This window comes from Panthera leo, chromosome D1 (genome assembly GCF_018350215.1).
Source record: "Panthera leo isolate Ple1 chromosome D1, P.leo_Ple1_pat1.1, whole genome shotgun sequence".
Taxonomy (NCBI): Eukaryota; Metazoa; Chordata; class Mammalia; order Carnivora; family Felidae; genus Panthera; species Panthera leo.
The window spans coordinates 38431947-38459761 of NC_056688.1; the positions used below are offsets into that span (position 1 = coordinate 38431947).

At 39.4% G+C, this 27815-nt stretch overlaps 1 protein-coding gene and 1 long non-coding RNA gene across 5 annotated transcripts in view; one reads left to right on the top strand and one right to left on the bottom strand.

The window, feature by feature from the left end:
- The window catches only part of SESN3 (sestrin 3), a 73233-nt gene that overhangs the window by 33068 nt on the left and 12350 nt on the right, over positions 1-27815 (top strand). Inside the window, exons 1-8 of one of the 3 annotated variants that reach the window (XM_042907286.1) lie at positions 5091-5807; positions 11024-11089; positions 13934-14131; positions 15616-15798; positions 19666-19902; positions 20394-20568; positions 26494-26612; positions 27439-27629. In XM_042907286.1, coding sequence (XP_042763220.1) covers positions 5778-5807; positions 11024-11089; positions 13934-14131; positions 15616-15798; positions 19666-19902; positions 20394-20568; positions 26494-26612; positions 27439-27629 — 1199 coding nt within the window. In that variant the 5' untranslated portion in view covers positions 5091-5777. Of the gene's footprint in view, positions 1-5090; positions 5808-11023; positions 11090-13933; positions 14132-15615; positions 15799-19665; positions 19903-20393; positions 20569-26493; positions 26613-27438; positions 27630-27815 lie in introns of those variants that run through there. The other 2 variants (XM_042907285.1, XM_042907287.1) reach the window with 2 other exon arrangements.
- Positions 612-27603, bottom strand: LOC122201426. Of its 2 annotated transcripts, XR_006194144.1 has the most exons (5): positions 27540-27603; positions 20632-20810; positions 15305-15494; positions 2213-2361; positions 612-1957 (listed from the first exon to the last, which is right to left on the bottom strand). It is a non-coding gene; the product is annotated as an uncharacterized LOC122201426 (long non-coding RNA). The 2 variants fall into 2 exon arrangements; XR_006194143.1 differs by lacking the exons at positions 612-1957; positions 2213-2361 and having other exon boundaries at positions 14140-15494.

Sequence of the window (27815 nt, forward strand, 5' to 3'; positions counted from 1 at the left end):
AAGAGCCTGTACCAGACTCCTGTCTCCTAAGTTCAGTGCAACAAATATACAAGTAGCTATTATTTTCATGTTGCTGTGTTATGCAATACTACAGATATTGCATCAGAAATCGATCATGCTCTTTAAGGTGCTTATTTATTGTTTGAGAGGAGTAATAAGATAATGATGCACATTCATAGCTATAAGAGAAACAAAATTGTGAATCTTAAGAAGAATAGCTTTAAATTCATAGCAGAGATTGGGAATTGGTAGGAATGGGGGGAGGGGAGCCCAAAAGAGACAGTATTGGAGCTGGATCTTAGCACCTCAAGGAATGGGGAGAATTTCAATAGACATAAAAAAGGGAAGACAGAGTCTTGGGGAATGCTGGTTCAAATCTATCTGAATTCCACAGACTACAGAAAAGACTTGCCGTATTAGAACTACCAACTTTTATTTTTTTATTTTTTTTAAAATGTTTTTATTTATTTTGAAAGAGACAGAGAGAGAGCAGGTGAGGACCAGAGAGAGAGACAGAGAATTCCAAGCAGGCTCCACGCTTATCGCGGAGCCTGATGCGGGGCTCGATCTTACAACTGTGAGATCGTGACCTGAGCCGAAATCAAGAGCCAGACGCTTAACTGACTGAGCCACCCAGGCGCCCCAGAACTACCAACTTTTAATTTATAGGTGAATCTAACTTGATGGATTCATGCTACTCTGTGGCATTACATGGAACGTAGAAAGGGAGGTGTGTTCTTTGCTGCTCGCCTCTCGGGTGACCTTGGACATGAACACGATTTTAGATTGGCTCCGGTCTAAAGGGTTACCTAGCTAGCAGTATGATACTACTTGTGCTGTTTAAAGACTATCCTAGCTTCCGATTTGTTTTTAATGTTTCCACCTTTGTAAATTTGTGCCACTCTGTGGCTGTACAGGGTGCTAGTGGTCCTTTCGTTTTTGCAAGTTTGCTATCCCGTAGTCAGTATGAAAATGGAAGCACTTGCCTGCACTTTGCACACGTGTTCACCGTGTGTTCTAATGAGTAAAATTTAAGAGATTTTGCACTAGCCAACATTTAGAAAGTCATTTAGAAATTTTTTCATTTAGAAATTCAGCTATTCTGCAGTGCAAATTTAACTCAGTAGCTACCCTTTGCTCTATGGATATACATGTTTAATTATTGGTGGGATGAGACGTATTCATCTTTGCATACTTAAATACACCTACCGCAACAACTATGATTACTGATTCCTGCTAGTGACAAATAATACTTCTCCATAGGCAAGTTTGTCTACCTTTAGGCCCACAGTTGGTAAAACAAATTTCCCAGATGGTTCCTACTACTTTGGCACACCAAGGTTTTTAATTTTTTTAATGAGAGTTGCTTAATCATGATGTCTCGTTATTTCTTGGAGCTCCTTTTTTGAAAAATGAAATCGATAAATACTATTATTTAAATGATGATTACATAAGACTTCCAGAAATGGACGAGACGTTTCCCTCACACTGTATACTGTATTAAGATGAAATCCTCAAAGACAAACAAGGCACTTTCTGAGCCCACCTGGACTGGGCAGCCTAGTAAGGGAATGAGGAGGTAAAGACATCACTGAAACAAATACACTTGATGAGTGCATTGCTTTTGGTGGAAGTGTTATGAGATGGCAAGTTAAAATTTTCATCAGTATGTGTTGTTAATGCTGAAGTTCACAGTCAACAAGGTCTTTGCATTGTTCTTCCCGTGATTCTACCCAGGGTTGGAGCTACTGTCATAGGAAGGACTCGATAGGCTTTCTTTCACTAGATCAGTTCAAAGGAGTCCACTCTTGGGCCCAGGCCCTGAGAATGAGGCAGGATCCCCTACCTGTGAAGGGGAATTTGAAGTGTTCTTTGGAGTGTCAGTGCATTTCTGCCACACCCTCCGATGCCTGGCTCGGCTTCTGGTGCCCAGTGGTTCTTTGCACCACCCTTCACTCTAAGGAATAGGAGAGATGTTGGTGAGATTTCCCACTGGGTACAATTGCCATTTTCTGCTTCCATATCTTTTCTCACAAAATAACCTTAGATCTCCATTATTATAATATCAGGTAGGCTAATACGTATTATAATCTAGTGTAGGAGAAGTCACAATTTTGTTAAATTGTCTTTTAGGCCATTTTGGGGTGGTGGGAACATAAGGTATATTCCAGGTCATTACAGAAATTTAAATGTGAATTTACCGTAAAATTACCTCTGTTGTAGTTCATCTTGAAGCCTGTTCTTTTCTCATTAAGGTATGGATAGAGAGTTTATATCTCTGTTCCTCTCCATTTGCCCTTTTCCTCTGAAATATGTAATGTCATCAATTTTTATAAAGCCAGCCATTATTCCTGAAATTGTCTGCCAAGGAATAAAAAAATGGCATCAGCATTATTTCATAGCATAGAGCCACCTGTCCATCTCTGCCCTTTTTGCAGTGGTTTGTGCCAAAGTGAAACATCTGTAAAAAAAGGAGATTCAACAACCGAAATGTACTATTCGTGTTGATAATTGCAGTTGGCTTTCTTATAGTCACACTTAAAAACTCTGTTTGGGGCATGTGTTTCATATGTCAGATGTTTTGTCACTGTCATGTGTTAAAAAAAAAAAAAAAAAAAAGAACGTTGAAGCTATAAAACTGTCTTCTCAGGATATCTTTTAAAACTGTGGGATTAGTATGCTCCGTAGAGTCAAATCTCTGTTTTGCCATCATTTTTAAAAAATTTTATTAAGTTTATTTATTTATATTGAGAGAGAGAGAGAGAGAGAACAAGGGAGGGCAGAGAGAGAGGGAGACAGAATCCCTAGCAGACTCTGGCTGTCAGTGTGAGCCTGATGTGGGGCTCGATCTCACAGACCGTGAGATCATGACCTGAGCCAAGATCAAGAGTCAGACGCTTAATCGACTGAACCACCCAGGTGTTCTTGCCATAATTTTTATATGTTGAAGATATAAAAAGAAAAAAAAAGCTCTTCTTGTAAGTGTCTCTATGTAAAAACTTAATTGTACATATTACTCAGTATTTTTCTGTCCTATAGAGATAAATTCATAAGCGGTTTTTACGTTTTAATAAATAGAATGTTATGTGTTTTGCTTTTCCATTGTAAACTGGTGAGATGGGTAAAAATTAAATTTAATTAAAAGTATTTAGGAGCAGGAAGTGCAGAAATTAATTCCGCTGAGCAGTCAGCTTTTTAGAGCCAAGTAATTTGTTGATTACCTCTAAAAACTCATAATTTTAAGAATTCCTAACTTCCAAGTATCTTAATTTCCTATTGGGATTAATTTATATAAAGTTATCTGGTAAACTGCTTGGCTGTTGCATGTCAAAAGAAGCAACTTTCTAAATATAATTAATCTTCATCCTTTCAGTGTTTTCTAGCAGATTATTACTTAATAAGCATAATCTCTGCTGATGAATTTCAAGCACAGTTTCTTTCAGCTATAATGACATATCTGAAAAAAAGAAACTTTCCTTATGGTAGCATTCTTGACCTTAAAACCCTTGTAAAACAATCTTAAAACACATAGAACTGACAGAATATCAGTTCCTATAGCTATTTTTTTTTCTTGATTGAAATTACAGAGTTTTGTGGGAAAAAAATGTAAACAAATCCTGTGACTGCTAAGACATTTGAAAACAAAGCACAATTACATTTACTGTTGTCTAAAGTTTCTTGAAATTTTCTATACTCTTTGATTTTTTAACACTAAAGTCAACATTTTAGAGACTTTCTTCTTTTTCATTAGTAATTTGAACATTGTCATCAAATTAAGACTCCAAAGAATGGGATCTTCCGGCTTTTCTGCCATTACAGTTAATTTGTTGGTTTTCCAGTTTTAATATGCAAATTAACTTTGATTTGATTTCCATAAAGTGACTGTAATACGTGATACATGTTTATTATGCTTATATTCATCCCTGAAATTTTAACCATTCTGTATTTTTGCAACATCCCAGTTGCTAAAGTCAGGACTGATTGATGTTATGGAGCAATGCTGTACCACAGACCCTTTGGCGATGATTCGAAAAGTCTAGATTGGCATTGTATACAGCATGACACTCATTAGCAACATGTGACTATTGTACACCATCAGACATGACAAGTGTAATTAAGGCACTAAATTTTTAACTTTATTTAATGTTAACTTAAATTTCAATTGCCATATTGTGACTAGTGGCTACTGTAATGGACAGTGTAGCTTCAAAAACCTTAAGGGCTAATTTGGGGATTTTATTTTATTTTTTTTAATTTTTTTTTTTTAACGTTTATTTATTTTTGAGACAGAGAGAGACAGAGCATGAACGGGGGAGGGTCAGAGAGAGGGAGACACAGAATCTGAAACAGGCTCCAGGCTCTGAGCTGTCAGCACAGAGCCCGACGCGGGGCTCGAACTCACGGACTGTGAGATCATGACCTGAGCCAAAGTCGGACACTTAACCCGACTGAGCCACCCAGGCGCCCCAATTTTAGGATTTTAGATGTCTTTACATTTTTTAATTTTTCTAAACCCATCGTGGGGCTTGAACCCACAACCCTAAAGATCAAGAGTCACATGCTCCACCAACTGAGCCAGACCGGCGCCCTGGGATTTTCGATATTTTTAGGAATAAAACAAGGCCATTGTACAAGAGTCGCTAGTACAAACAAAACCATTTGTTTCTGCAGAATAAGATATTAGTTTTATACTTAGAAAGAGGAAAATATGGCACTATTCTTCTCAAAACTAATGCAGCTGCAGGTGACTTTCACTTCTAGAACAACCCTTGAATTCTTGAATTAGAGCAGCATCTGTTGAGAAAATATAGCTCTTCTAGTTTGGGTGCTTTGTTTTGTTTTACATTAGGGAAAATTGGCAGAAGAAAAATAAAACTAAGACCTTATTTTGTATTGTGCTTTGCATTTTTTTTTAAATGTTTATTTTTGAGAGAGAAGATCCCAAGCAGGCTCCATGCTGGTAGTATCAGTGTGGGGCTCGACGCCAGGCTGGACCTGGGGCTGGACGCAGGGCCCGAACTCATGAACTGTGAGATCATGACCTGACCTGAAATCAAGAGTCAGATGCTTAACCGGCTGAGCCCCCCAGGTGCTTTGCATTTTTGTGTGTGTTATGTTCTCAAAGCCTCCCGAAAAGAGGGAACAAGTGAAAATTATTCTTATTTGTGAGAGGAAAGTATTTCTCAACTCCTGTGGCTGGGGAGGATCTGTGGAGAGGATGACTTAAAGCTTTAGTTGGGAAAAGGCAGTTAGTTACAGGATTTGTCTAGTGTTTGAACGCAGACTCGTAGGGTGCAGAGTGGAAGATAACTCTGAATCGGAACCAGGGCTACTGGTGCGTGGCAGTGATTTTATAAGTCAGACAGGAAGGTGAGACAGGACAGTGGCTCTGGGATAGAAGGTTAGTTTTAAGCTTGGTTTTAAGGTGCAGAGAGTACAAACAGGTGATGTCACAGGCCAATCAAAGTGCCCCAAAGCCAGATTGAAGGGCAGAGAAGAGCCAGATACAAGGAGTCCATTGCATGGCTTGCTCGTTTTCATTCACATGCCCTTTTCTCTCCTCCCTCCTCTCCCCAGGACAGTGACTGTCACACCATTCAGTAAATGTGGTTTTATGTAAGGAAGATGGAAGCCCTGGAAGAAAATACTCACTTGAGAGAACGACTGTTCATGAAACAAAGGCAGAGGGTGTCTAGGAAAAGTGTAAAAATGGCCAAAGACTAGGTAGATCAGGTGGTCCAGCGTTATGGAAGCAACCAAGGGGACACATCTGAATCATGCAAGGAGGCAAGAAAACTGGCCATTGTGTAAGGAGCATCTCAGCTGGGATCTGAAGAGCACGCTTGTGTGAAAACCACAAAAGGAGTGGTTGCCAAGGGCTGGGGGCGGGGGGGTGGAGGGAAAAGCAGAGTTGTTGTTCAGTGGGTATAAAATTTCAGTTATGCAAGAGAAAAAGTCCTAGACATCTGTTGTATAACATTGTACTTCACAGTTAACAATACTGTACCGTACTACCTGACTTGTCCCGAGGGTAGGTCTCATGTTATGTGTTTCTTAGCATAATTTTTTGAAAGGGAGAAACAGTTTTTATTTTTCTGGAGACGATCTGTAATACGAACAGAAACGGAGATAACGATTCTTGGAACGGGCCGATTTTGTGTGTTTTTCCTGAATTGTCCTTCTCTGGATTCACTCTTAATTTGAGAGCATTTCTGCAATTACGTTAAAATGCTTGGTTATGGGATTGAGGAGGTGTGATCATCAAGCTGATAGCTCAGCAGAGAAATCATTTCTCGTGTCAAAAAGGCATTAAAAATGCCTAAGATGTGATTTTAAAAAAGTAAATGAAGAGTCTAGAGAGGTGCTGTCTGGCAGAACCTTCTGCCTTGGCACACGGGAATGTCTGCACTGTCCTTTGCAGTAGCCATGGGCGCATGTGGCTGGTGAGTGTGTGAAGTGTGACTAGTGTGACTGAGGAACTGTACTTTTAACTTTATTTAGCTTTAATTAATCTAGATGTAGTCACATGTGGCTGATGACTACCTTACAAGGCAACACAGGTCTAGGGACTTCAGAAAAGTTAATCGGGGTATGAATGAGGTAGGAAATCAGTCCTGGATGCTTGTTGTTGTTGTTATATAAAGTTTCTTTATTTCTGACACACAAAGAGGGAGAGCGTGAGCAGGGGAGGGGCAGAGTGGGGGGAGAGAATCCCAAGCAGGCTCTGCCTTGTGAGCGCAGAGCCAGTTGTGGGGCTCAGTCCTACGAACCCTGAAATCATGACCTGATTTATTAACTGAATTACATAGTGATTTTTAGAAACCAGTCATATTGGTAGTAAATCATTCTTTGTCTCCCACAGTCCCTTTGTACACTTTTAGTTTATTCTTCCTTCCCTATATTTTCTTTGAATTTTATTTATTATTTCTAAAGGACATAAAAACCTCCACTCATCTCCCCATTGGCATTTTCCTCCTCACACCTTTGATTGGTCCTCACAGTCTCTTAACTACTTTTTTCATTTGAAATGATTAGTCATCAAGGAAATTACTTTTCATGTAATTAGGCTGTACTATAAAGAGAATATTTGAAATTTTGTTTTCTATAACTTACAGAGGCTAGCAGAGGGACGAAAGCTGTTATTTTCTTTTAAATTATTTTTCTGGGTAAAACTAGATTGTGGTTGATGTAGACCGGAAATGCCAATATTAGAAATTCTAAATCACTCCTTTTTACATGGAGTCCTCTAGTGTATTTGACCAGTAGGCTGCGATATGCTTATCATTACTTGATAAATACAGCCTAGATGCCTTTCTGAAACTTGAGCAGGTTTAGGTGACCATTATTCAATGTATTTATTCTGATACGATTCCGAAAATTGATGGGGATTGTGTGCCAGGCTCATGAGGGCAGGGACCCTTTCTGTTTCACTTCCTCTGTATGCCCCGAGTCTGACGCAGTATCTGATTAGGTTCTCAAAAACTCGTTGAATGCCTGGCCACCTCCTTTTGTCAGTTTGTTTTGTAACTGCGATTGAAGTAAGGGATTTGATTAGCTATTTTGTGTTTGGTAGGCTTTCTGATTGTAAGGAATAAAAAAGATTCTGGCTACCTTTCTGGAGGGAGAAAGGGGCAGGAGGAAGGGAGAAAAAGACACAGGAGAGCCCACGGTTAGACTTGACTTCCTCTAGTGACTCCATAGAAACTCTAGTGCTGTTCTCCTTGGAAGCAGGTACTATTGTTGCCTCCTCTAATGCTTCCTTCTTGTGTTCTCTGCTCTGCTTCTGAGTGCTATTTTGTTGCTCTTCTCTCTGTCACAGTGCATTCCTTTCATACAAGTCTAGCAACTCTAGATCTTAGGGGTCCAGCTGAGTACCCTCAATTCTGTTTGGGCAGAACTTTTGCATCAAGGCACCCGTAGGCTGCAGATGAACCTCTGTGTTGATTGGTCTAGTCTGCTGTGGCCAGGAGACGAGGTCACGTGAACTAGATACTGCCATCCTTGCATAAGGAACCGTTTAGAGTGGCTTCCTCAGTTTACAGGTTTCCTGAGGAGGACTTAGTGGCATCTGAAACTTAGTACACTCTTTTCCAGTAGACCTCTGTTCTCATGTTTGATTTCCCACGCAGTCTTTATAATCTTTGTCAACCGTGACATTGACATACATTGTGTTAGTTTCAGGTGTACAACATAATGATCCGATGCTCACCTACATTGCAAAAGTCGAGTTACCGTCTGTCACCATGCAGAGGTCCACATTTTTTGGTCTTGTGATGAGAACTTTTTAAGAGTTACTTTCTTAGCAACTTTCAAATTTGCTATGCAATATTATTGACCGTAGTCGCCGTGCTGCACATCGATCCCTGTGACTTACTCGTTTTATAACTGGAAGTTGGTGCCTCTTTATCTTCCTCACCACTTTGCCCACCTCTCCACCCTTCTCCCCTCTGGGAGTCAGCCATCGGTTTTCTCTGTCTAGGAGTTTGGTTTGGTTTTGTGTGTTCATTTTTTTTATCATTTAGATTCCACATGTAGTGAAATCATACAGTATTTACCTTTGTCTAACTTCCGTCATTTGGCATAATGTCCTCAAGGTCTATTCGTGTTGTCCCAGATGGAAAGATTCCTTTCTTTTTTTATGGCTGAAAGGTATTCCATTGTCATATACAGTATAGTACATCTTTACCCATTCATCCATTCATGAATACTTAGATTATTTCCATATCTTGATTATTGTAAATAATGCTGCAGTAAACATAGAGGTGTATTTATATCTTTCCAAATTAGTGTTTTCATTTTCTTCAGATAAGTTCCTAGCAGTAGGATGGCTAGATCATATGGTAGTTCTATTTTTAATTTTTTTTAAGTTTATTATTCATTTTTGAGAGAGAAAACGCTCATGCAGGTGGGGGAGGGGCAGAGAAAGAGGGAGCCAACGCTGAGCTCGATCCCCCGACTGTGGGATCATGACCTGAGTCAAAATCAAGAGAGGGCACCCCTCCATTCAAGTCTTTAATCCATATTGAGACAATTTTTGTGTGTGGGGTAAGCATAGTCCCCATTTTTGTGTTGCGGTTTCTTAGGGCTTCTTTTTTAGAACTTTAGAATATTGCTTTTATTTTTTATTTTTTTTTAATTTTTTTTTTAACGTTTTATTTATTTTTGAGACAGAGATAGAGCATGAACAGGGGAGGGTCAGCGAGAGGGAGACACAGAATCTGAAACAGGCTACAGGCTCTGAGCTGTCAGCACAGAGCCCGACGCGGGGCTCGAACTCACGGACCACGAGATCATGACCTGAGCCGAAGTCGGCCGCCCAACCGACTGAGCCACCCAGGCGCCCCAAGAATATTGCTTTTATTATAGAAAATTAAGTGGCTCTCCTCTCTCTCCTTCTGGCTAAGAAGGACTTCAAAGATTTGAGAGCCTCCCTCTGACCATTTCTGCTCTTCAACATGCCTGCAGAGAAGTTATTATTACCTGATTGAAATATTTCTGGCTTTGTGGATATCACACTTAAATAGGGATACCACATATACTTTTAATTAAAAATTTTTTAACAAAAATTTTCTAACTTGAAAAACTCTAACCCTCAGACACACCATTGGCGGTCTACCAGTTCCTTCTCAGTGTAGCAAGAGTTGCCCTAAGCATCACTGTGCTCTCCATTTCTTGGATTAAGTGAACCTCCACTTCTCCACGTTTCACATTTTTTCTTAAAGCTTCACAACTTTATCTTGGGCATGTTTATTCCTGCCTTATTCAGGAAAAACCCCCACAGGTCAGGTCATTGCTCTGAGGAGTCGCAAGCAATCCTCTGAATTCCACCTTTCGTTGTAGCTCAGATTGAGGTGTAACAGTCCGCTAGTATAATATCAGATACGATTTTATTAGGGAGACCGACCGTTTTCAGCCATGTCAAAAACGGGCTAAAAATCTCTGGTGCTACAGAATATAACAAAGGGACATGAAATTTCAGAAGCCTACTGTGTATCCCGCGCTGGGATAGGAGCTTGCCCCATTATCTGTTTTTGTTTTTAAGTTTTATTTTGATTCCAGTTAGTTAAATACAGTTTTCATATTAGCTTCAGGTATACACTGTAGCGATTCAGCACTTCCCTTACATCACCCGGAGCTTGTCTCAAGTGCACTCCTTAATCCCCATCACCTGTTTCACCCATCCCCCTCCCCCCTCCCCTCTGGCAACCATCAGTTTGTCCTCTGTAGTTAAGAGTGTTTCTTGTTTTGTCTCTCTCTCTCTTATTTTTTCCCCCTTGTATGTTTGTTTTGTTTCTTAAATTCCACATAGGAGTGAAATCATATGCTATTTGTCTTTCTCTAACTGATTTATTTATACTCTCTAGGTACATTCATGTTGTTGCAAATGGCAAGACTTCGTTCTTTTTTTTTTAATTTTTTTTTAATGTTTATTCATTTTTTGAAAGACAGAGAGAGACAGAGCACAAGCAGGGGTGGGGCAGAGAGAGAGGGAGACACAGAATCTGAAGCAGGCTCCAGGCTCTGAGCTGTCAGCACAGAGCCCGACGCGGGGCTCAAACTCACTAACCTCGAGATCATGACCTGAGCCGAAGTCGGACACTCAACCGACTGAGCCACCCTGGTGCCCCAAGACTTCATTCTTTTTTATGGCTGAATGATATTCCACTGTGTGTATGTATACATATATATACATACACACAGTGAAATATCTCACTTCTTTTTTGTCCATCCATCAATGGATGGACACTGGGGCTGCTTCCATATCTTGGCTATTCTAAGTAATGGTGCTATAAACATAGGGATGCGTGCATCCCTTTGAATTAGTGTTCTTATATTCTCTGGGTAAATACCCAGTAGTGCAATTGCCAGATTTTCTGGGTTCTGAGATTTAAACTTTATTTTGATTTTATATAATTCTATTTATTTATTCAATTTGGTTGAGTACCTCAGCAATAAATCTGTACCAATTTAACTTTCCTTAGAAAGTCATCATTAATACATAAAACTTTTCTTTTAAAAACAGGATAAAAGAATCAGAGTGTCTCAACCCTTGACAAGAGGACCAAGTGCCTTTATTCCAGAGAAGGAAGTAAGTTTATCTGTGTTAAAATACACTAAGTGTGACTCACAAAAAAGCAACTTCATTATATCAAAGAATATTTCCATTTTTTTAAACATTTTTTTAAGTTTATTTATTTTGGGGGGAGGGGAGGGGCAGATAGAGAGAATCCTAAGCAGGCTCCACACTGTCAGCACAGAGCCCGACATGAGGCTCGATCTCACTAACTGTGAGATCATGACCTGAGCCAAGATTAAGAGGTGGACACTCAACCGAATGAGTCACCCAGGCTCCCCTCTCCGTTTTTAATATGGAAGTAAACCTGTATTTTGCTCTTGTTTCTTATTTATATGTCAGAGAACCACAGAGGTATTTTCTTTTGAATGTCACTTGCAAGTTTATGTGTATAAGAATCTGCCTTTTTATTTTAGAGTTAGTTGTCCTATGAGGTTAGAAAAATTAAATTTTACCCTACTTGACTTCAAATATAACTTTTCTGAACAAAGCTGCTAACAGTAATGAAGTTTTTTTTTAAATTAAGTTTAATATTAACTTGAAGGTTTTTGGGTTTTTAAATAGCCACCATTTCATGGTGAATATAGGTTATATAAATGTTAAGAAAATAAATATTTTGAAATGAAAATATGAGTTTCCCAACTAAACCTATTAAACAAAACATGCTGTTACATCATTAGCAATTACTCTTTTGTTTTGGTTCTAAGTCTCCGGGCGGAATGTCAACATAATCTGTATAATCTGTACCTTTGGTGAAGGTGGGGAGTCAAGATGGTAAATGCAAGAAAGAGAGGTTGTAAAACATAATGCAAAGGAAATTATAACCAATAGAAGATTTGTGCCTGTTTTGTGGATATACATCTCCATGAAAGATCATAGCAATGTGCAGGACTTCCTAGATTCCTAGGTGCCTCGCAGATACAAACTTGAGCTAAGAAAAGTTTAAGAACCACTGATTGAGGAGTTTTTCTCTGCTTGAAGGAGTTATTAACTTACTGAATATGATTGTATATGCTGATTGACTATTTACTGCAAAGACATTCATCTTAGAGCATCGGCGTTATTCCTATACTGTTCTTAAAGTAGTCAAAAAAGATTGTTTACAGAGCAGCTCTTATCTGCGGGGCATTTTCTGAACAGAAGGGAAGAATAGAATTTGAAGAATGTCTACCAGGTCATGGCCAGTGTCAGTTTTTCTGCATCTTCATTTTGCTTTTTTAGTGACCTTACCATTTGAATGGAAAGGTTAAAGGAAAGTGAACAGTAATGTTTGGAGAACTCGGCATCTCTAGCTGATCTTGGTAGTGACCAGTCATTAGAAAGACAGCTGTGCCGATGCCCATTTTCCTCAGACAGGGTAGGGGCGGCTCTTGGCGGAGTGATTGCCTCATATACATAAAGACTTCCAGAAACAGCTGTGTTCACGCTGTGTATCTGAAGGTCATCTGGTTTGCAGAAGCCACCACTGTTTTCGGGACCTCTTGCATCTATTAATGTCTTCCGCATCAGTTAAACAAAAGAAACTGCTGGGGAAAACAAAACCAAACCAACAAATCTCTTTTTAATGACACGTGGTTGACCCAGATCTTACTGCTGTTCACATCACTTGGTCCCTGTAGTTGACAAAATGTGGGGAAATGGGCAAATGAAAGTGTATGTGGCTTTTTAACTAGCTGAACTGAAATTGCTCTTTTACACCATTGTAATTAACATTTCCTCACAGTTCACACTTTTCAAACATTGTATTTCCTTTGGGATTACATTTTCCTCAGTCAATAGTGCCTTTGTGTAATTTGTACTTATTTTTTCAGAAGAGACTGTGAAGCCAGCCCTAAAGAGTAAACAGAGTTTCTGATAGCAGTACGGGTCTTTAGAAAGACCATTAGCCTGGACTTCAGAAAATCTGGATTCTAGACCAGGCTGTGCTGTTAACTCGATGCAAGAGCTCGAATTTCATTCTGAATCTAAAGTGGGGAAAATATTCTTAAGTCTGGAATTCTAATTCTAAAGTATCAGTAAGTAATGAACCAATCATAGAAATATTCATCTCCTGTCCATTAATTCCCACAGAGCCAGCTCTCTTCTACAAGGTGCTGATAAGCTCTTAGCACCTTCAGAGTCAATTCTTGGTGTGATGCCCAAGCTGTCATTGTGTATAAAGCTATATGGACTCATGTATTCTTGAGACAGCTCTTTTGATTCCCTGGGATGGAGGACGTCCATTTTAATAACTGACCTTGTTTGTAGTCATTAATACAATAGGCTGAAAATAGGAATGACCGTATTCTAGTGTCCTTACTAATTTTTCCAATGAACACTTTCTACAAATTATCATATTTTCCTTTGTCCCTAAAAGAACTTCAGAAAGCTTTTTATTTTATGTTGAACGAAAACAAGCAAAAGATCAGACCGAAAATATTTGCCTTAAGATTATGTGATTAAGTATCTTCGTGGGCCGTTGCGATAAAATTGTAAATACATGAATAAAACGCCACTGCTTTCGCCTCACCACGAAGTGGTGTAATAACGGCCAGGCAAGTGGGCCCTGAAAATTTTGCCTTATGTGCCTGGTGCAGCAGATGGAAGCTTCTTTTCTCCAGACTCGTAGCTGTGTGTATAGTGTTTGATAACTCGACATTTGTTGTCTAATAAATGGTGGTCCCAGAGCCAAGAAAGAGTGGTGCTTTCTTTTTTTTTTTTTTTTTTTTTTTATTTCTGTTTCTAGCCTGAGCAACTGCGTAATTTCAGTGTCTGTTCATATGAAAAGAACATTCATTTGCTCCGATGGTGGCATAATTTCGGTCAACGAAAGATACGTTAGTTCTCGGTAATCATTTTGTGCGTTTCTTGACTGTTAAGGTTGTCCAAGCAAACACAGTGGATGAACGTACTAACTTTCTCGTGGAAGAATACTCTACATCCGGTCGCCTGGACAACATCACACAGGTCATGAGTTTGCACGCTCAGTACCTGGAGTCTTTCCTGCGGAGCCAGTTCTACATGCTGCGCATGGACGGCCCCCTTCCTCTGCCGCACCGGCACTACATCGCAATAATGGTGCGCTGGGTTCCCCCGCTCCTGATTCGCGGGACGTCGTCCTCGCGCGCTCCTTCTCCGCCCTTCTAGTGTGTGTGTGTGTGTGTGTGTGTGTGTGTGTGTGTGTGTGTGTGTGTGTGTTCGTGTGTGTAGAGCTGCGTATCATTTTGTAGAACTAAGAATTGAAGAAGCCCGTGGCTTTTCGGACACCGTCTCTTGGATACATTTTGACTGCTTTCAAATTCCTTAAGGCACTGAATATTTCTCACTTAAGTGTGTCAGTCTCTTCTCTTGTTAATGATGCATCTAGGGTCCAAAGCGATACCCCTAATATCCCACAAGTTTGGGGTTTGCTACTGACACCTTGTTTTTATTACGAATATGAAACAGGTTGGTTGTGACCTCTTGTTTAGCCGTTTAATACGTGAAGTGCATCACTAATTTGGCCAAAGAAAAGTATCAGCACCAGTGGAGACTCTGGATGAGAGAATTCTTAAATGGATGATAACACTGCCAAGTATCGTACTTGGTACAAACTAGTTAATGTTTCGCTGGGGGTGGGGAGAGAATTATAAATCGGGATGGTAGGCAGCAGGAGCGAGAAGGATAGAAAGAAACAGTGTTACAGTTGGACTGTTAGTGGAGAAAAAGAGGAGGGACATGGCCCAAGTGCCATGTGTTGAGAGTGTAGGAGAACAGCTGGGGAGTTAGCAGGCTAGTTTAACGTGATGATCCTGTTTATGCACTCCCTGCGGTTTTAAACAAGAGAAGGGCAGCGTTCTGTGTTCTGTCGACTGATGAACACGCCCGAGACTGTAATTCCGGCTTACAGTGTTGACGACAGGCCGAAGCCAGACTTAGAATGATCACAAACTAAGAGAGAAACAAGATACAGAAAACAGAACGAGCAAACACTGCTATTTCGCTGAGAGGCAGTTCCTGGGGAAGAGAGCTGTGAAAAGTCTGCTTCGCATGGATTTCCCAGATTGGCGGTTTTGACTGCATAGGAAGGAACAGTGTCCGCCGGCTTCAGTTTTATCTCAGTAGGGCTGATGTGCACAGATAATTCTGAAATCACAGTTATCTTGCCGGGGTAAGAGAGACGGTCAAATTAGCCTGCCTTCTTGAGTGGGGAGAATACAAGTTAGTGAGCTTTTACTGTGTCTCAGGTAGAATATAGTTTATATCACTTACCATAATGAAACGGACATGTATTTTCTTGACACAGCTAGAAAGTGGATTCTAGGTTGATCTGTGCCAGCTTCTGGATGAGGAAGGAATTGCCTTCATGTGACAAGTGTTTGCTTGTACAGATATCAGCCACGTGTATTGAGTCAGGAATCTATGGCAGTATTGTGATAGAAGTTTTAGAAGGAAGAGGAATCTGTAAGAAAAGAATTACTGGTGTTAAAATTATTAAATGCCAAATAAATGATTTGTTTAGAAATAGTAGACTAAGACTTTTACCATGATGGTTCTGTCAACTAACTCTTTTTGTGTTTTAGGCTGCAGCTAGACATCAGTGTTCTTACTTAATAAACATGCACGTGGATGAATTTTTAAAGACAGGAGGGATTGCTGAGTGGTTGAATGGCTTGGAATACGTACCACAAAGACTGAAGAATCTTAATGAAATAAATAAGCTGCTAGCACACCGACCCTGGCTCATCACGAAAGAGCACATTCAGGTACCAAGTGCTGGGTTGTAAGAAGGTTTACTAATGATTCTAACTAAGAGCTTTTTTGTTTTGGGTTTTTTTGTTTGTTTGTTTGTTTTGTTTTTGTTTTTGCTTAAGACTTAGTTTTAAATACTTGCATATTAGAAAGTTAAACATAGTATATCAGTATGTAGAAGAGATAAATGTAGGAAGTCTGTAATTTAGATGCAGATGAATATGCCTCCTTAGGTAATCAATAATTAGCTCTATGGGTACTTTAGTGAGTGGCCAAGAGAAAAGTTGATTTCTGTTTTCAGGCAGGAGGTGGAACAAAGAAAATAAACTGGCAGTTTAGGATACTGGGTTCTCACATGTTTGTGACTTTTAGTGAATTCACTTCTGTGGGCCTCAGTTCCCCCATCTGTAAAATGAGGGGCCTGGATTAAATGAGTTCTATACCCTTTTCTGGTTCTCAACATTTCATAATTTTAAGATTTGCAAGATACAGTTTTGCAAATACAAAATGATTTGCCAAGTGGTGTGAACACTGAAATGCTCCCTGGACCTGCCAGCTTAGAGGAGAAACAGAGTTGCAATTGACTAGAGCACTTGGTAGCAGAAAGGAGCTTCAGTGAGGCCATTATGCAATATCCCGGCACTGTGCTTGGCATTTGGTAACTATTCAGTACCTAGCAGCTGTCATTGAAATTACTATCAGAGAAGTCTTAGGTATTTAAAATCTCTGCTTCTAATGTACATAAATGTTCTTGGTTTTTTTGATACTCTTATTAGACTACATTTTTGTTAATTATTTCCCCAGTTAAACCAAGCCGAGCTTTGGTTATTCTTTATACTCGTAGCTTTTGAATATCTGTCTGGGAACACGTGAAAACATAATGCTGTCCTGAAGTTTATGTTCTGATTTGATCATGTGTAACTTAGATAGAAGAAGTAATCATTATTTTTATGTCATATGTTAATAACTTGGTGCCCTGTGGTTTGGTGGGTCTAAAAAGGGAGACCCTGCCCTTACCCATGCTTGGAATCTAGGGGAGGAAAGAAAGAGAGGTAATGACGATGATCACCGCACCATAGTGTATGAAGGTATGAATAAAAAGAATGGGACCAGGAAGCTGCATGAAAGAGGTAACATTTGAGACAGGTCTTGAAGAGTAAGTGGGAATTTTCAGGTAGCAGAAGGTATTCCAGACAGACAATGGAAACATTTTATGTTGGGAAAGTAGCCAATAGCTTTGGGTGACTGAATCAAGGGCAGGTTATGTGAGGTGGGGGTAAGAGATGGGAAGAATTGAGAGCATGTTGTTATGACACGGCAGATACTGTACTAAAGAATTTGTGTCCTATCCTTAGAAAGCTGTGTTCTCCAGAGTCATGTTATGTCACCTCAGGGGTACACAAGGCAGTTCTTCAAAATGTTAGCAAATCGTGTATATGCATGCATGTGTGCACATGTATTCTCTCCTTAATCAGTTCCTCTACTTGTATATTTTACAATGTTAGTAGTACAGTATATTTTTATAACTATATAAAATGTACTTTATGAGTATTTTTTTTTAGTATGTCTTAATTTATACGTAAATGTACGTGCTCTCGGGGGTTGGGCCCCTCCAACTGGCACTGTCAGAAGTATATGTGATCAGAAGATGTCGATCCTAGGGAATCCCTAGGATAAAGAATGAAGAACCATTAAAGGTTCTTGAGCTGAGTTGTAATATGAGTGTATGTGGTGGTGCAGAAGACAAATCACAAATGGTACAGGCTAGACACAGGGGAGCCAGTCATAAAGCCATTGCCGCAGTCCACTTGAGAGATGACTTTTTTTAAGCCCTGGAGAGATAAAGAGGAGCGATCAGACTGTATGTAAGCAGTCTGCATGAGAAAAAGCAGGGCTTGCTGACTCATAGAATGTGAGGGTGGAGGGGCTGGGTGAGAGAGGGGAATCAGTAAGGTTTCTACCTTCCTGACCGGGAAAGAGGCAGTGCCATGAGCGGGACGGCATACACACAGCCCTGAGAATGGAAGATTGTGACATCTGTTTAGTGATGTCCAGTTACCGGAGGAAACACAGGTCTGTGACTCAAGATAAAGGATAGATTAGAAATAAAATCAGACAGTTATTTACAGATAAGTGAAGATCAAGTTGAACGAATGGCCGATCCTTCCAGGAAGATACTGCACAAGGAAAGGAGATCATGGGTAGAAGAGAGCATTTCAAAGGCAAGCAGAAGAAGAAGGGGGCTGGGAGGGAGATGGGGAGACATGCATCGCAGGGTAGACAGGGTGCAAAACAAATTAGTGGGAGTGATTAAGGCAAGGGAGGTTAATTTCAAGGAAGGAAGTAAGGAAAACATAAATTCTACAGAGATCAAATAGGATATGTGCTAAAAAAGAAATAGATCTGCCCTGTTGGAGGTCATATGTGCCCTTAGTGAAAGTAGCTTCTGGAGCTTGCTTCAAAAAGCAGGTTCTAATGAACTAAAGATACAGAAATGAATGTGAGATGCGAATTTCGAGGTGATGAGTGTTGGCTGTCTGTCCTCTCAGGTTTAATACTCTTGGAGAAGACTGGCAAAGGCATTGTAAATTCTACCAATCCTTTTGGAAGTCTCTTTGGCAGCATTAGCAAAAATCTCCACATCATAATTGTCCTAAAAGTCCTATTAGGAGTTGTTTCTAGAATATGAACACAGCTGTAGCATGAAGATGCTATTTATAATAACAGGTACATAAAAAAATAGAAGCAGTTTGAGGATCTGACAGGGTATTCGAAGATGGAGAAGTAGTTCCATATTTCCACTGCCATGCGATAGATGGCCCACGCTTAACATAAGACCGTGGAGCCTCGTGACAATTGAACATGTCAAAATGTGAGGCCCCCCAAAATAGAGGTATCCTCTGATGACATAATTATGCTTATAAAAATAAAATAAAATAAAATACATAAAAACTATATTAGGATGGTAAATTGTGATTAATTTTTCCTTTTTCCTGAGCCTTTGGTAATATATTAAATTTCATGTGTGTGAGTGTGTGTGTGTCTGAGTGTGCGTGTTTGTGTGTGTGTGTGTGGTTAATGGAGAGTAAAGCAAAAGAGGTTTTGGTGGGGGGTTGGCTGTGAAGTGAGCAAAATTAAATAAAAGCTTAGGTTCGTGGGGAGCAGCAGGACACAGACATGTACCCCAAGCAAGAGAGCAAGAACACTGATGGGAAATAATCCCCAGTGGATTGCCAGATGGAATTGGCTCTCGGAGAAAATGGGGATGGAAGCAGCACTGTTTTCAATGGCTTCACTTGTGATTCCATCATTCAGCTGGAGGATGAAGTAAAATAGCATACGAAACAGTGCTCTGAAACTTTTGAAGTTCTTGTTCAAAGGTGAGGTATGGTTTCTATCATCTGCCGTAGGCTCTTTCTCCATCAGGAAAGATATCTAAAAGACGACTAACAAAGTTGCCTTACTGAATTGGGTTTTTTTGTGTCACTTTTCAGGTAAAAGTCTTTACCTAAAAACCTTAAAATGAATGGTTTTGCAAGATCATCCCTAAAGTCCCTTCTAGCTTCCGTGTTCTTTGATTCTCTGAAATATCTTATGAAAACCACATAACATGTAAAAGTGCTTTGGAAGCAGAAGTTCCATTGAGCGTATAAGGGATTTAGAAGAATCTGCCACAGAATTATATTGTTAGGTTTCACAGTTTAATGCAATATTGTTTGGCCAAAGCCATATCTTTGTTATGTGAAACATTTTCAAAAGGGAGTTTTATGTTTGATTACTATAAATGGACATAAAACTGGCGGAGTTTTCATGCTTTCCAAAATTGCTTTGTAGCATTCTGTGATTTTCATTTTTACTCTGATTTGCTTTTCTCGTTTCAGAAACTTGTCAAAACTGGAGAAAATAATTGGTCTCTGCCCGAACTGGTACATGCTGTGGTCCTACTGGCACATTATCATGCTTTGGCAAGCTTTGTTTTTGGTAGTGGCATCAATCCAGAGAGAGATCCAGAAATCTCCAACGGATTCAGGCTAATATCAGTCAACAATTTCTGTGTTTGCGATCTCGCTAATGACAACAGCATAGAGAATGCATCCCTCACAGGCAGCAACTTCGGGGTCAGTTTTCTGAACTTTGTTTTTCTTTACTATTTTGCCTTTAAATTCCCCAATGTTAAAAATATCTAGAAAGAAATCATTGTCGGACTCTACAGGATATCATATACTTGAAATATTTTTGTACAGTTTTTCTTACTGTAAAAATGCAGCCTGTACATGAAGTTCTGAATTGTCTTAAGAGGCTTTTAAAGCAAATAGATATTATTACAAATCATAAGGCTGCCTCATTTTTTAAAATAAACTATAATATATACCAAATGCTAGAATTCTAGGTTAAATATATCTATACTTATCAATTTTCTGTGTTTGCAACTGAAGCAGAAACATCATACTTCTGAAAATGTCTGAAATCTGTCATTTGATTCCCTTTGGAGTTAAAACCCACCTAAACTGTGCCCGTGCCACTGTACATAATAAGGTGACATTGGGAGACAGAGACATGTACTAGAATAATTCTTAATAACACCCAACATGATCTTTCCTGGCTCCAGATTGTAGATTCTCTAAGCGAGCTAGAGGCCTTAATGGAAAGAATGAAAAGGCTTCACGAAGAAAGGGAAGATGAAGAGGCATCTCAGGAAGAAATGACCACTCGCTTTGAGAAGGAGAAGAAAGAAAGTCTTTTTGTGGTCTCTGGAGATACTTTTCATTCATTTCCTCATTCAGGTGTGCTTCTGCCCAAGCCCCCACTGTCTTTGCCCTTGACTTGCCATATCCCTGACAGACCACCTTCGGTATTTTTCATATAGACATGTAGAAGCGACTCTGCGACCACCATGTTCCTCTTATGTAGGCCTCCTCCTCCACCTTGCCCGAATGCTGGTGCTCTCCCGTTAGGTTCATGCATCTTTCAATGCACCCCAGGTCCAGCTGACAGGAACTTCCAGCTTCGCAGGACGCGCTCTGTCCTGCAGAAAATGTTATTCAAAGCAGAACAGTTGCTTAGAAAGTTGAGATACCTGATTCATTCTACTTTTGTGATGTTTTCAAGTGATAAGTGAAATCCTGTTTCAATAGATAACATTCTTATAATACATCTCTGCCTTTTTTGTGTGCGCGTGGGGAGCATGTGGGAGGATTGTTCTCGCACTGTTACTTTTCCACATTAGTTCTAAAATTACATTGTACTTGCGTTTGCAAGATTTCTTTGGAGAAATCTTCAGAATTTAATAAAAATGTATTATTTAGGTCATTTTCTTGTATGGAATTTGGAGGAATTCATTCTCTTTTAAAAGGAATTCATTCTGTATTAAAAGCTAGGCTTCTTGGCTCTAGTCTTAAAAATGTACTTTTTTTTCTAATACTCTCAGAGACATTGAATTAGGAGACTTTTCAGTTATGACTAAAAAAGATGTTGAATACCACATAGTAAATGTTATTAAAATAGCATTGACTCGGTAGAAAGCCGAAACCCTTCAAAGTCATCAATCTACATCACATTTTAAAAATAGAGTTCCATTGATTTAAAAAATTTTTAGTCTTAAGCCCAGTCTCATAAATTCCAAGGGTAACTGATTTGGCCACAACTTGTTTGTTAAACATAACTTGCTTGTTAAACATAGCACTGACCAGTAGTTCTCAGAAGTTTTGCCAAAAAGAACAAAAACCCCTTTTATCATCTCCCCTGACGATCTTTTTTATGATAGATTTTTATCCACCAAATTGAGTATATTAAGTTCTAGTTTCTCAGAGCTTCTAAGCGGCAGGAAATCCCAAGTAAAGAAACATGGTGTTTTAGGTATTAGCTTAATATCCATTCTACAAACATGCCTTGAGTTCCCTAGATGGTTTTGGCACTGTAATGGGAGCTAAGGCTTTCAGACTAAATAGGACCCAACTCCTACCCTTTGGGAGCTCTCAGTGCTGATGGGAGAGAAACAATTTCAATTATGTAGCAGAATGTGAACAGTATAGGAGCCTAGAAGAAGGCCCTGAATCCACTGTTGGTGGGAGAGGAACGTGCACAGAAGGGGCCCTACAAGACTTCCTCCAGCCATTTGGCTCTAAGAGACTTGAGTGCAAGGGGGTTGGTGGCAAACAGTCAAGTGAGCCAAGGCATGATGGTAAGGAAACAGGATGCCGGGCACAGGAACAAGTGGTTCCGTGTTGTTAGGGCAGAGGTGATGATGTAGGTAATGTCATCACATAAGCCGGTTAGGTAAACAGAGGCCTTATCGTGATGACCTTTCTAACCTTCAGGAGCATGCAGTCTGCCATATTTGGGACATTTTGAGCTAAGAGGTCTGGAGATGTCTAGTACACTGCTTCTCAGACTTTCACTGCGTGTGAGTCCCTGGGGGAATCTTGTTTAAATGCCGATTTTGATTCAGTCAGTCTGGGCTAGGACCTGAGAGGCCACATTTCTAAAATTCCCCCCAAGTCCTGTCAGTGCTGCCAGTCTGCAAACCACACCTGAGTAGGAAGGGGCTGGCAGATAGTCTGAGGGTCAGGAAAGGGTTTGATTTGTGTGTTTGTTTTTTTAATTTTTTAAGTTTATTTATCTTGATAGAGCGTGTGCGTGCACACAAGTAGGGGAGAGATAGAGAATCCCAAGCAGGCTCCCACTGTCAGCACAGAGCCTAAGGCAGAGCTTGAACCCACAAACCATGAGATCATGACCTGAGCAGAAATCAAGAGTCAGATGCTTAACCGACTGAGCCACCCAGGTGCCCCCAGGAGAGGGTTTTAAACTCAGGATGAAATTTTGGAAGTTATAGGCATGTAATTGGGAGTTAAAATCAAAAGAGTTATTTATAAAAACCATCCAGAGAGAATACATGGGACAAAGGAAAATTATAAACTTAGGGTGAACCTTCTAGGTAAACCAATATTTTAAAATGTAAACATTTTTATTAAGGTTAGTAATATCTATTTGCTTTCAGACATTAACTTTTTTTAAAATTTTTTAACGTTTATTTATTATTGAGAGACAGGGAGATACAGAGCGTGAGCAGGGGAGGGGCAGAGAGAGGGGAGACACAGAATCTGAAGTAGGCTCCAGGCTCTGAGCTGTCAGCACAGAGCCCGATGCAGGGCTCGAACTCAAGAACTGTGAGATCATGACCTGAGCTGAAGTCGGTTGCCTAACCAACTGAGCCACCCATGGGCCCCCAGACATTAACTTTTAAGAGCTTCTCTAACATCACTAGAGCTTGAAGGATAAAAATATTTTATTTCTTTTAGTCGGTTTTGTTTTTAATATTGAAAATACATTCTGGACCCCAGCCTCTGCCTTCTTGGACCCTTGAGCAGGGACTTCTGCCTTCTACAGTGAATTTTTACTAGCAAGTTTTAAATCCTAGCCAGAAATTATGTTCTAGTTTTGACAAGAGAGGCTGTATCATTTGTAAATCATTCAGGGAAAGAAATCATTTTGTTGTTTACTCTTAACCATTCCCAATACTACATTTGCTAGTCCCACAAAGGTAACAGCAAAAGGTCTCTGTACGATGGCTTATGGAGTCATTTTTATAATCTTAACCATGTTTTAAAATGGAAATAGAAATTTATATTTTTTCTGTAATGAATTTCTTGGTTTGACCAGTGTGATAAAGCATTCCAGATTCCATGTGGAGATTCTAAGAATAGCTTTTCAAGCCTTTTGAAGAAAATGTTTAAAATGTTCTACAGAGGTAGTATTCTATAGCTTGGTAACCGAGTTAACTAGCTTTTATTCTTTTTTTGTTGCTCAAGTTAGAAAGCCTTCCCATTACTGTAATAGAGTGTTTTCTGTGTTCTGTTAGGGGCAGATGAATCCAGCCTGTGTGCAACATACTATTTCCTTTGAGTCTAGACTGAAATATTTGTTTTAGATAGAGTTAAAATTGGAGTTTTAGATTTGTTGATCAGAGTACTAATTTTAACTTCTCGAAATAAATTTAGAGAAAAAGCATGTGTAGTTTGAGAGACCTTTGTACATTTCTTTCCGTGGATGAAATTGGCAAACAGGTTTTGATTGACTCTTAATTTTATTTATTTTTTTAAATTTTTTATTGTTTTAAGTTTATTTATTTTGAGAGTGAGAGTGAGAGAGAAAGAGAGAGAGCAAGTAGGGGAAGGGCAGAGAAGGAGAGACGCAGAGCCTGATGCAGGGCTTGAGCCCACGAACCGTGAGATCATGACCTGAGCTGAAGTCAAGAGTCAGATGCTTAACTGACTGAGCCACACTGGCACCCTAACTCCTAATTTTAAAATGAATAAAGGAATATTATTCGTAGGATAAATTCTATCTTATTTGTTTAGTTACTCATTGTTTATTTAAAAACGTTGAAAGGCATACGACAACTTTGAAAATGCGTATGAGCGAAACAAAAACTAGCATCACCATCAAATGAACCAGTTGTGTAATGGTCAACTCTCGTATCGGTATTTGCCAAATGAAACCCAACTGGTTGTGCAGTGTGGGTGGAAGGATCACGTCAGGAGAGAAACTGTTTCACACACTTTAGTTATCACTCACTGTTCTTGGTTTGATTTTACTTCACAACCTACAAAACTTCTCGTTTTCCTAGCACTGCAGTGATCGCTGCAAATTTTTAATTTTTTCCCTCGTTTCTATTGATTAGTCTGTGATGGACTGACTTAAGGAAAGCCTAACGTCAATCGTAAATGTTAAGAGATAAAGGATCGAAAATGCCATTTTCAAAGTGTTTCCATTTACCCGAAGAGAGTTGTGCAACAGGGGGAGACAGCGCAGTGGTTGTGGGTTGGGCGAGGGATAAGTCTGAGATTTTGTTTTAGAAAACGGAAAGTCACTTGAAAGCTTCAGATCAGATTACGTAGTCCAGTGTTTCCAAGTTTTCCACATCCTCCTAAATGAATCCGCATGGTATTTCTTACTGACAGTGGTGAAACTGACACTTAGTTTACTTTTTTCTTAAGGAGGTACTTCTTTTTACATTAATGAAACAAACAAAAAAAAAAATAGATACTAAGTACATAGCATAGTACCTTGTATATAGTAAGTCCTCAACAAATGCCAGTCTCTTCTCATTTGGTATAATAAAGAAGTTAGGTAAGAATTTTAATATTTCCAAAGTTGGGTAGCCTGGATGCTTGATCTCCCCTGACATTACCAAGCACCCATTAGGCCATGGCAGTGACCTAAGGAAAGGTTAAACCTTGTAAGGAAAGAATAATTATTGCTAGGATTTTCACAAAAGAACAGAGATTAAAGATAATGAAGGCAGTACTAATTGACCACATCTTCTGGATGCATTACTATAATTGTACTTGTTTATTTAAGCTTCTCAAGACTGGTTAAGAATTCGTTTTTTTATGCCATCAAATTGTTTTAGGAGCTATTTAATATTTGTTTATTAATTACTTATTAAGTATTAGACTTATTTGATACTGATTAAAATAACTTAATAAGAAAACATTGGTCTTTGCATGGAAGGAGTATTTTTTCTCTTATTTTGAAAAGAGCATGTTCACTTTCTAGAGTAGAAGGTAGTAAATAAAGGTAGCTCATTCCCTTTCAGTGGTTGAAATCGGAAAAAAGTATGAAGACAGACTAACCTAAAAAAAAAGTGAGTTAGAAGAGAGTTGTTTTTACACCAAATTAACATGCACTGAGCATTTAAAATTTTTCAGTGGTGGGCTCCTGGGTAGCACTCAGTTGGTTGGGCATCTAACTCTTGACTTCGGCTCAGGTCATGATCTCCTGGTTTGTGAGTTCGAGCCCCACATCAGGCTCCATGCTCATGGTGTGGAGCTTGCTTGGGATTCTCTCTTGCTTCTCTCTCTCTCTCTCTCTCTCTCTCTCTCAAAATAAATAAACTTTAAAAAGTGAAATAAAATTTTTCAGTGGTAAATTTTTACTCTTCTCAAGTATGCAGAAGCCAGCTGTCTTAAAGATTCTTGTAGTCTATCTTCCTGAATGCCACGTTTATAATATTTTAATCACAATCTCATCAACACATTGTTTACTTCCTATGTTGCATGCAAGCTTTTTTTATCTCCACATGCACAGGAAAGCACACATAGGTTAGGTGTAAAACTCAGTGAATTTTCCCAAACTGAATCTTCCTATTTTAGCACCCAAAGTCAACTAAGAATTAGAACAGTGGTACCCAAAAAGGCCACTTTCCTCGCTGCTGAGTTCCCTTCCCAGGCCCTCTCCGTAAATGCCGGCTGATGAGCTAATCATGAACTACACTGCATTAATTTTTTACCATGAACACATCCAGATGAAACACCATCAAATTTTAACAAAATCTACCTTAACTTTAAGCTCCACTGAAGTGGTCTTTTCCCTTCGCCTCCTCTCTTTCCCTCTTCATCCCGCGTTGAGTTCAAATAACGTTTAAGCCTTATACTCCATTTAGATGCGCGAGTAAAACTAGTGTATTGATCCTTTGCCACTACTGCTTAGATATTTCAGTGTAGTCATTTTCTCGCCCAGACAACTACACTTACATGCTGATTGCCTCTGTTTTGGTAATGAAATTGTATTCAAACCTTAAGCCGTAAAGTCAATATTGTCACTTCGGAAATCCATGGAAAAGCTAAAAAGTGGAGGGAAATGGAACAGTTGCATTGATCTGTATTCAGTTTCCTTTATACTAGAATGTTCATTGTTGCCCTTAGATTTTGAAGATGACATGATTATAACATCTGATGTCTCCCGATACATTGAAGACCCTGGTTTTGGGTATGAGGATTTTGCCAGACGAGGAGAAGAGCATTTGCCAACATTCCGAGCTCAGGTAGAAGATGCCTTTTGTTCAGAGGAACTAGAGAATAAATACTGTCCTCTAACTGTGAAACGTTGAAATGTAAATCCATTGACTTCTAAAGAAATTAATGGTCATTTTGATAGAGTCTGTAAATCCTTTTACGTAACCTTGTTTTTAGCCTAGTCTAATTTGATCTCCCAGTAGACAGCTTATTATTTTATTATTTCTATGTTTCCCCCTCTAAGAAAGCAAAAGGAATCTGTCTTGTTCGGTTACTTGCATTATTATATGGTAATTGTATAATGTTCATACCATTTTTTTTTTCTTGGAGAGGAGCAGGGAGGAAATCAAGCGATTATAAAGTTCCATTTATAATAAAATGGCATTTGGTAATAAGATCACCCACCGGTAGCTCTGGGCTCAAGCACCACCCTACTCCCACCCCTACGAAACGGAGCCACCATAGCGATATGGCTCCTAACAAGAGTGTAAGTTTGAATTAAGACAGATTCCTTGGCACTTGTCCACGTGATCTGCTGATTGTGTCACTGAGCAGCTTTGGTCACGTAGGAATATTCCAGCATTCTGGAAGGTGTTCTTCCAGATAAGGGTGTCATTTGCATCCTACCTGACTACAGGAGGTGGTCAGAGTTCATCCCAACATGTCAAACCGTGGTCCCCACTGAGGAGGCACTCTCATCTACAGACCGACGTGAAAGGTTCTTCGTAAAGCTATCAACTTAGAATTAGAGTTGAAATACGTTCACGTACTTGCTTCAGTAATTATATTTAATAAAAATACACAGTGTAAATGGAGAGTGACCATTTTGCAACTGGATACAACTTCTCCTTTTAGGACTATACCTGGGAAAATCATGGGTTCTCCCTGGTGAACAGACTTTATTCTGACATTGGACACCTTCTTGATGAGAAGTTTCGCATGGTCTACAATCTCACCTATAACACTATGGCCACCCACGAGGATGTTGACACCACCATGCTGCGCAGAGCTTTATTCAACTATGTTCACTGTATGTTTGGAATCAGGTATGTTCGTTGTCAAGACAGTTTGGAACATTTCTAAATGAAAATTCTGGCCTGAGCCTCGCTTCTGTCTTCTTCAACGCTATATAGTCCTAGGGAGAGAATATTACCTGTGGGCTTCTGATTTTTAAAAATTCCTTCCATTTTAGAGAAGAACATTTTTCTTTGTTTAACTGTGGGGAATCTTAG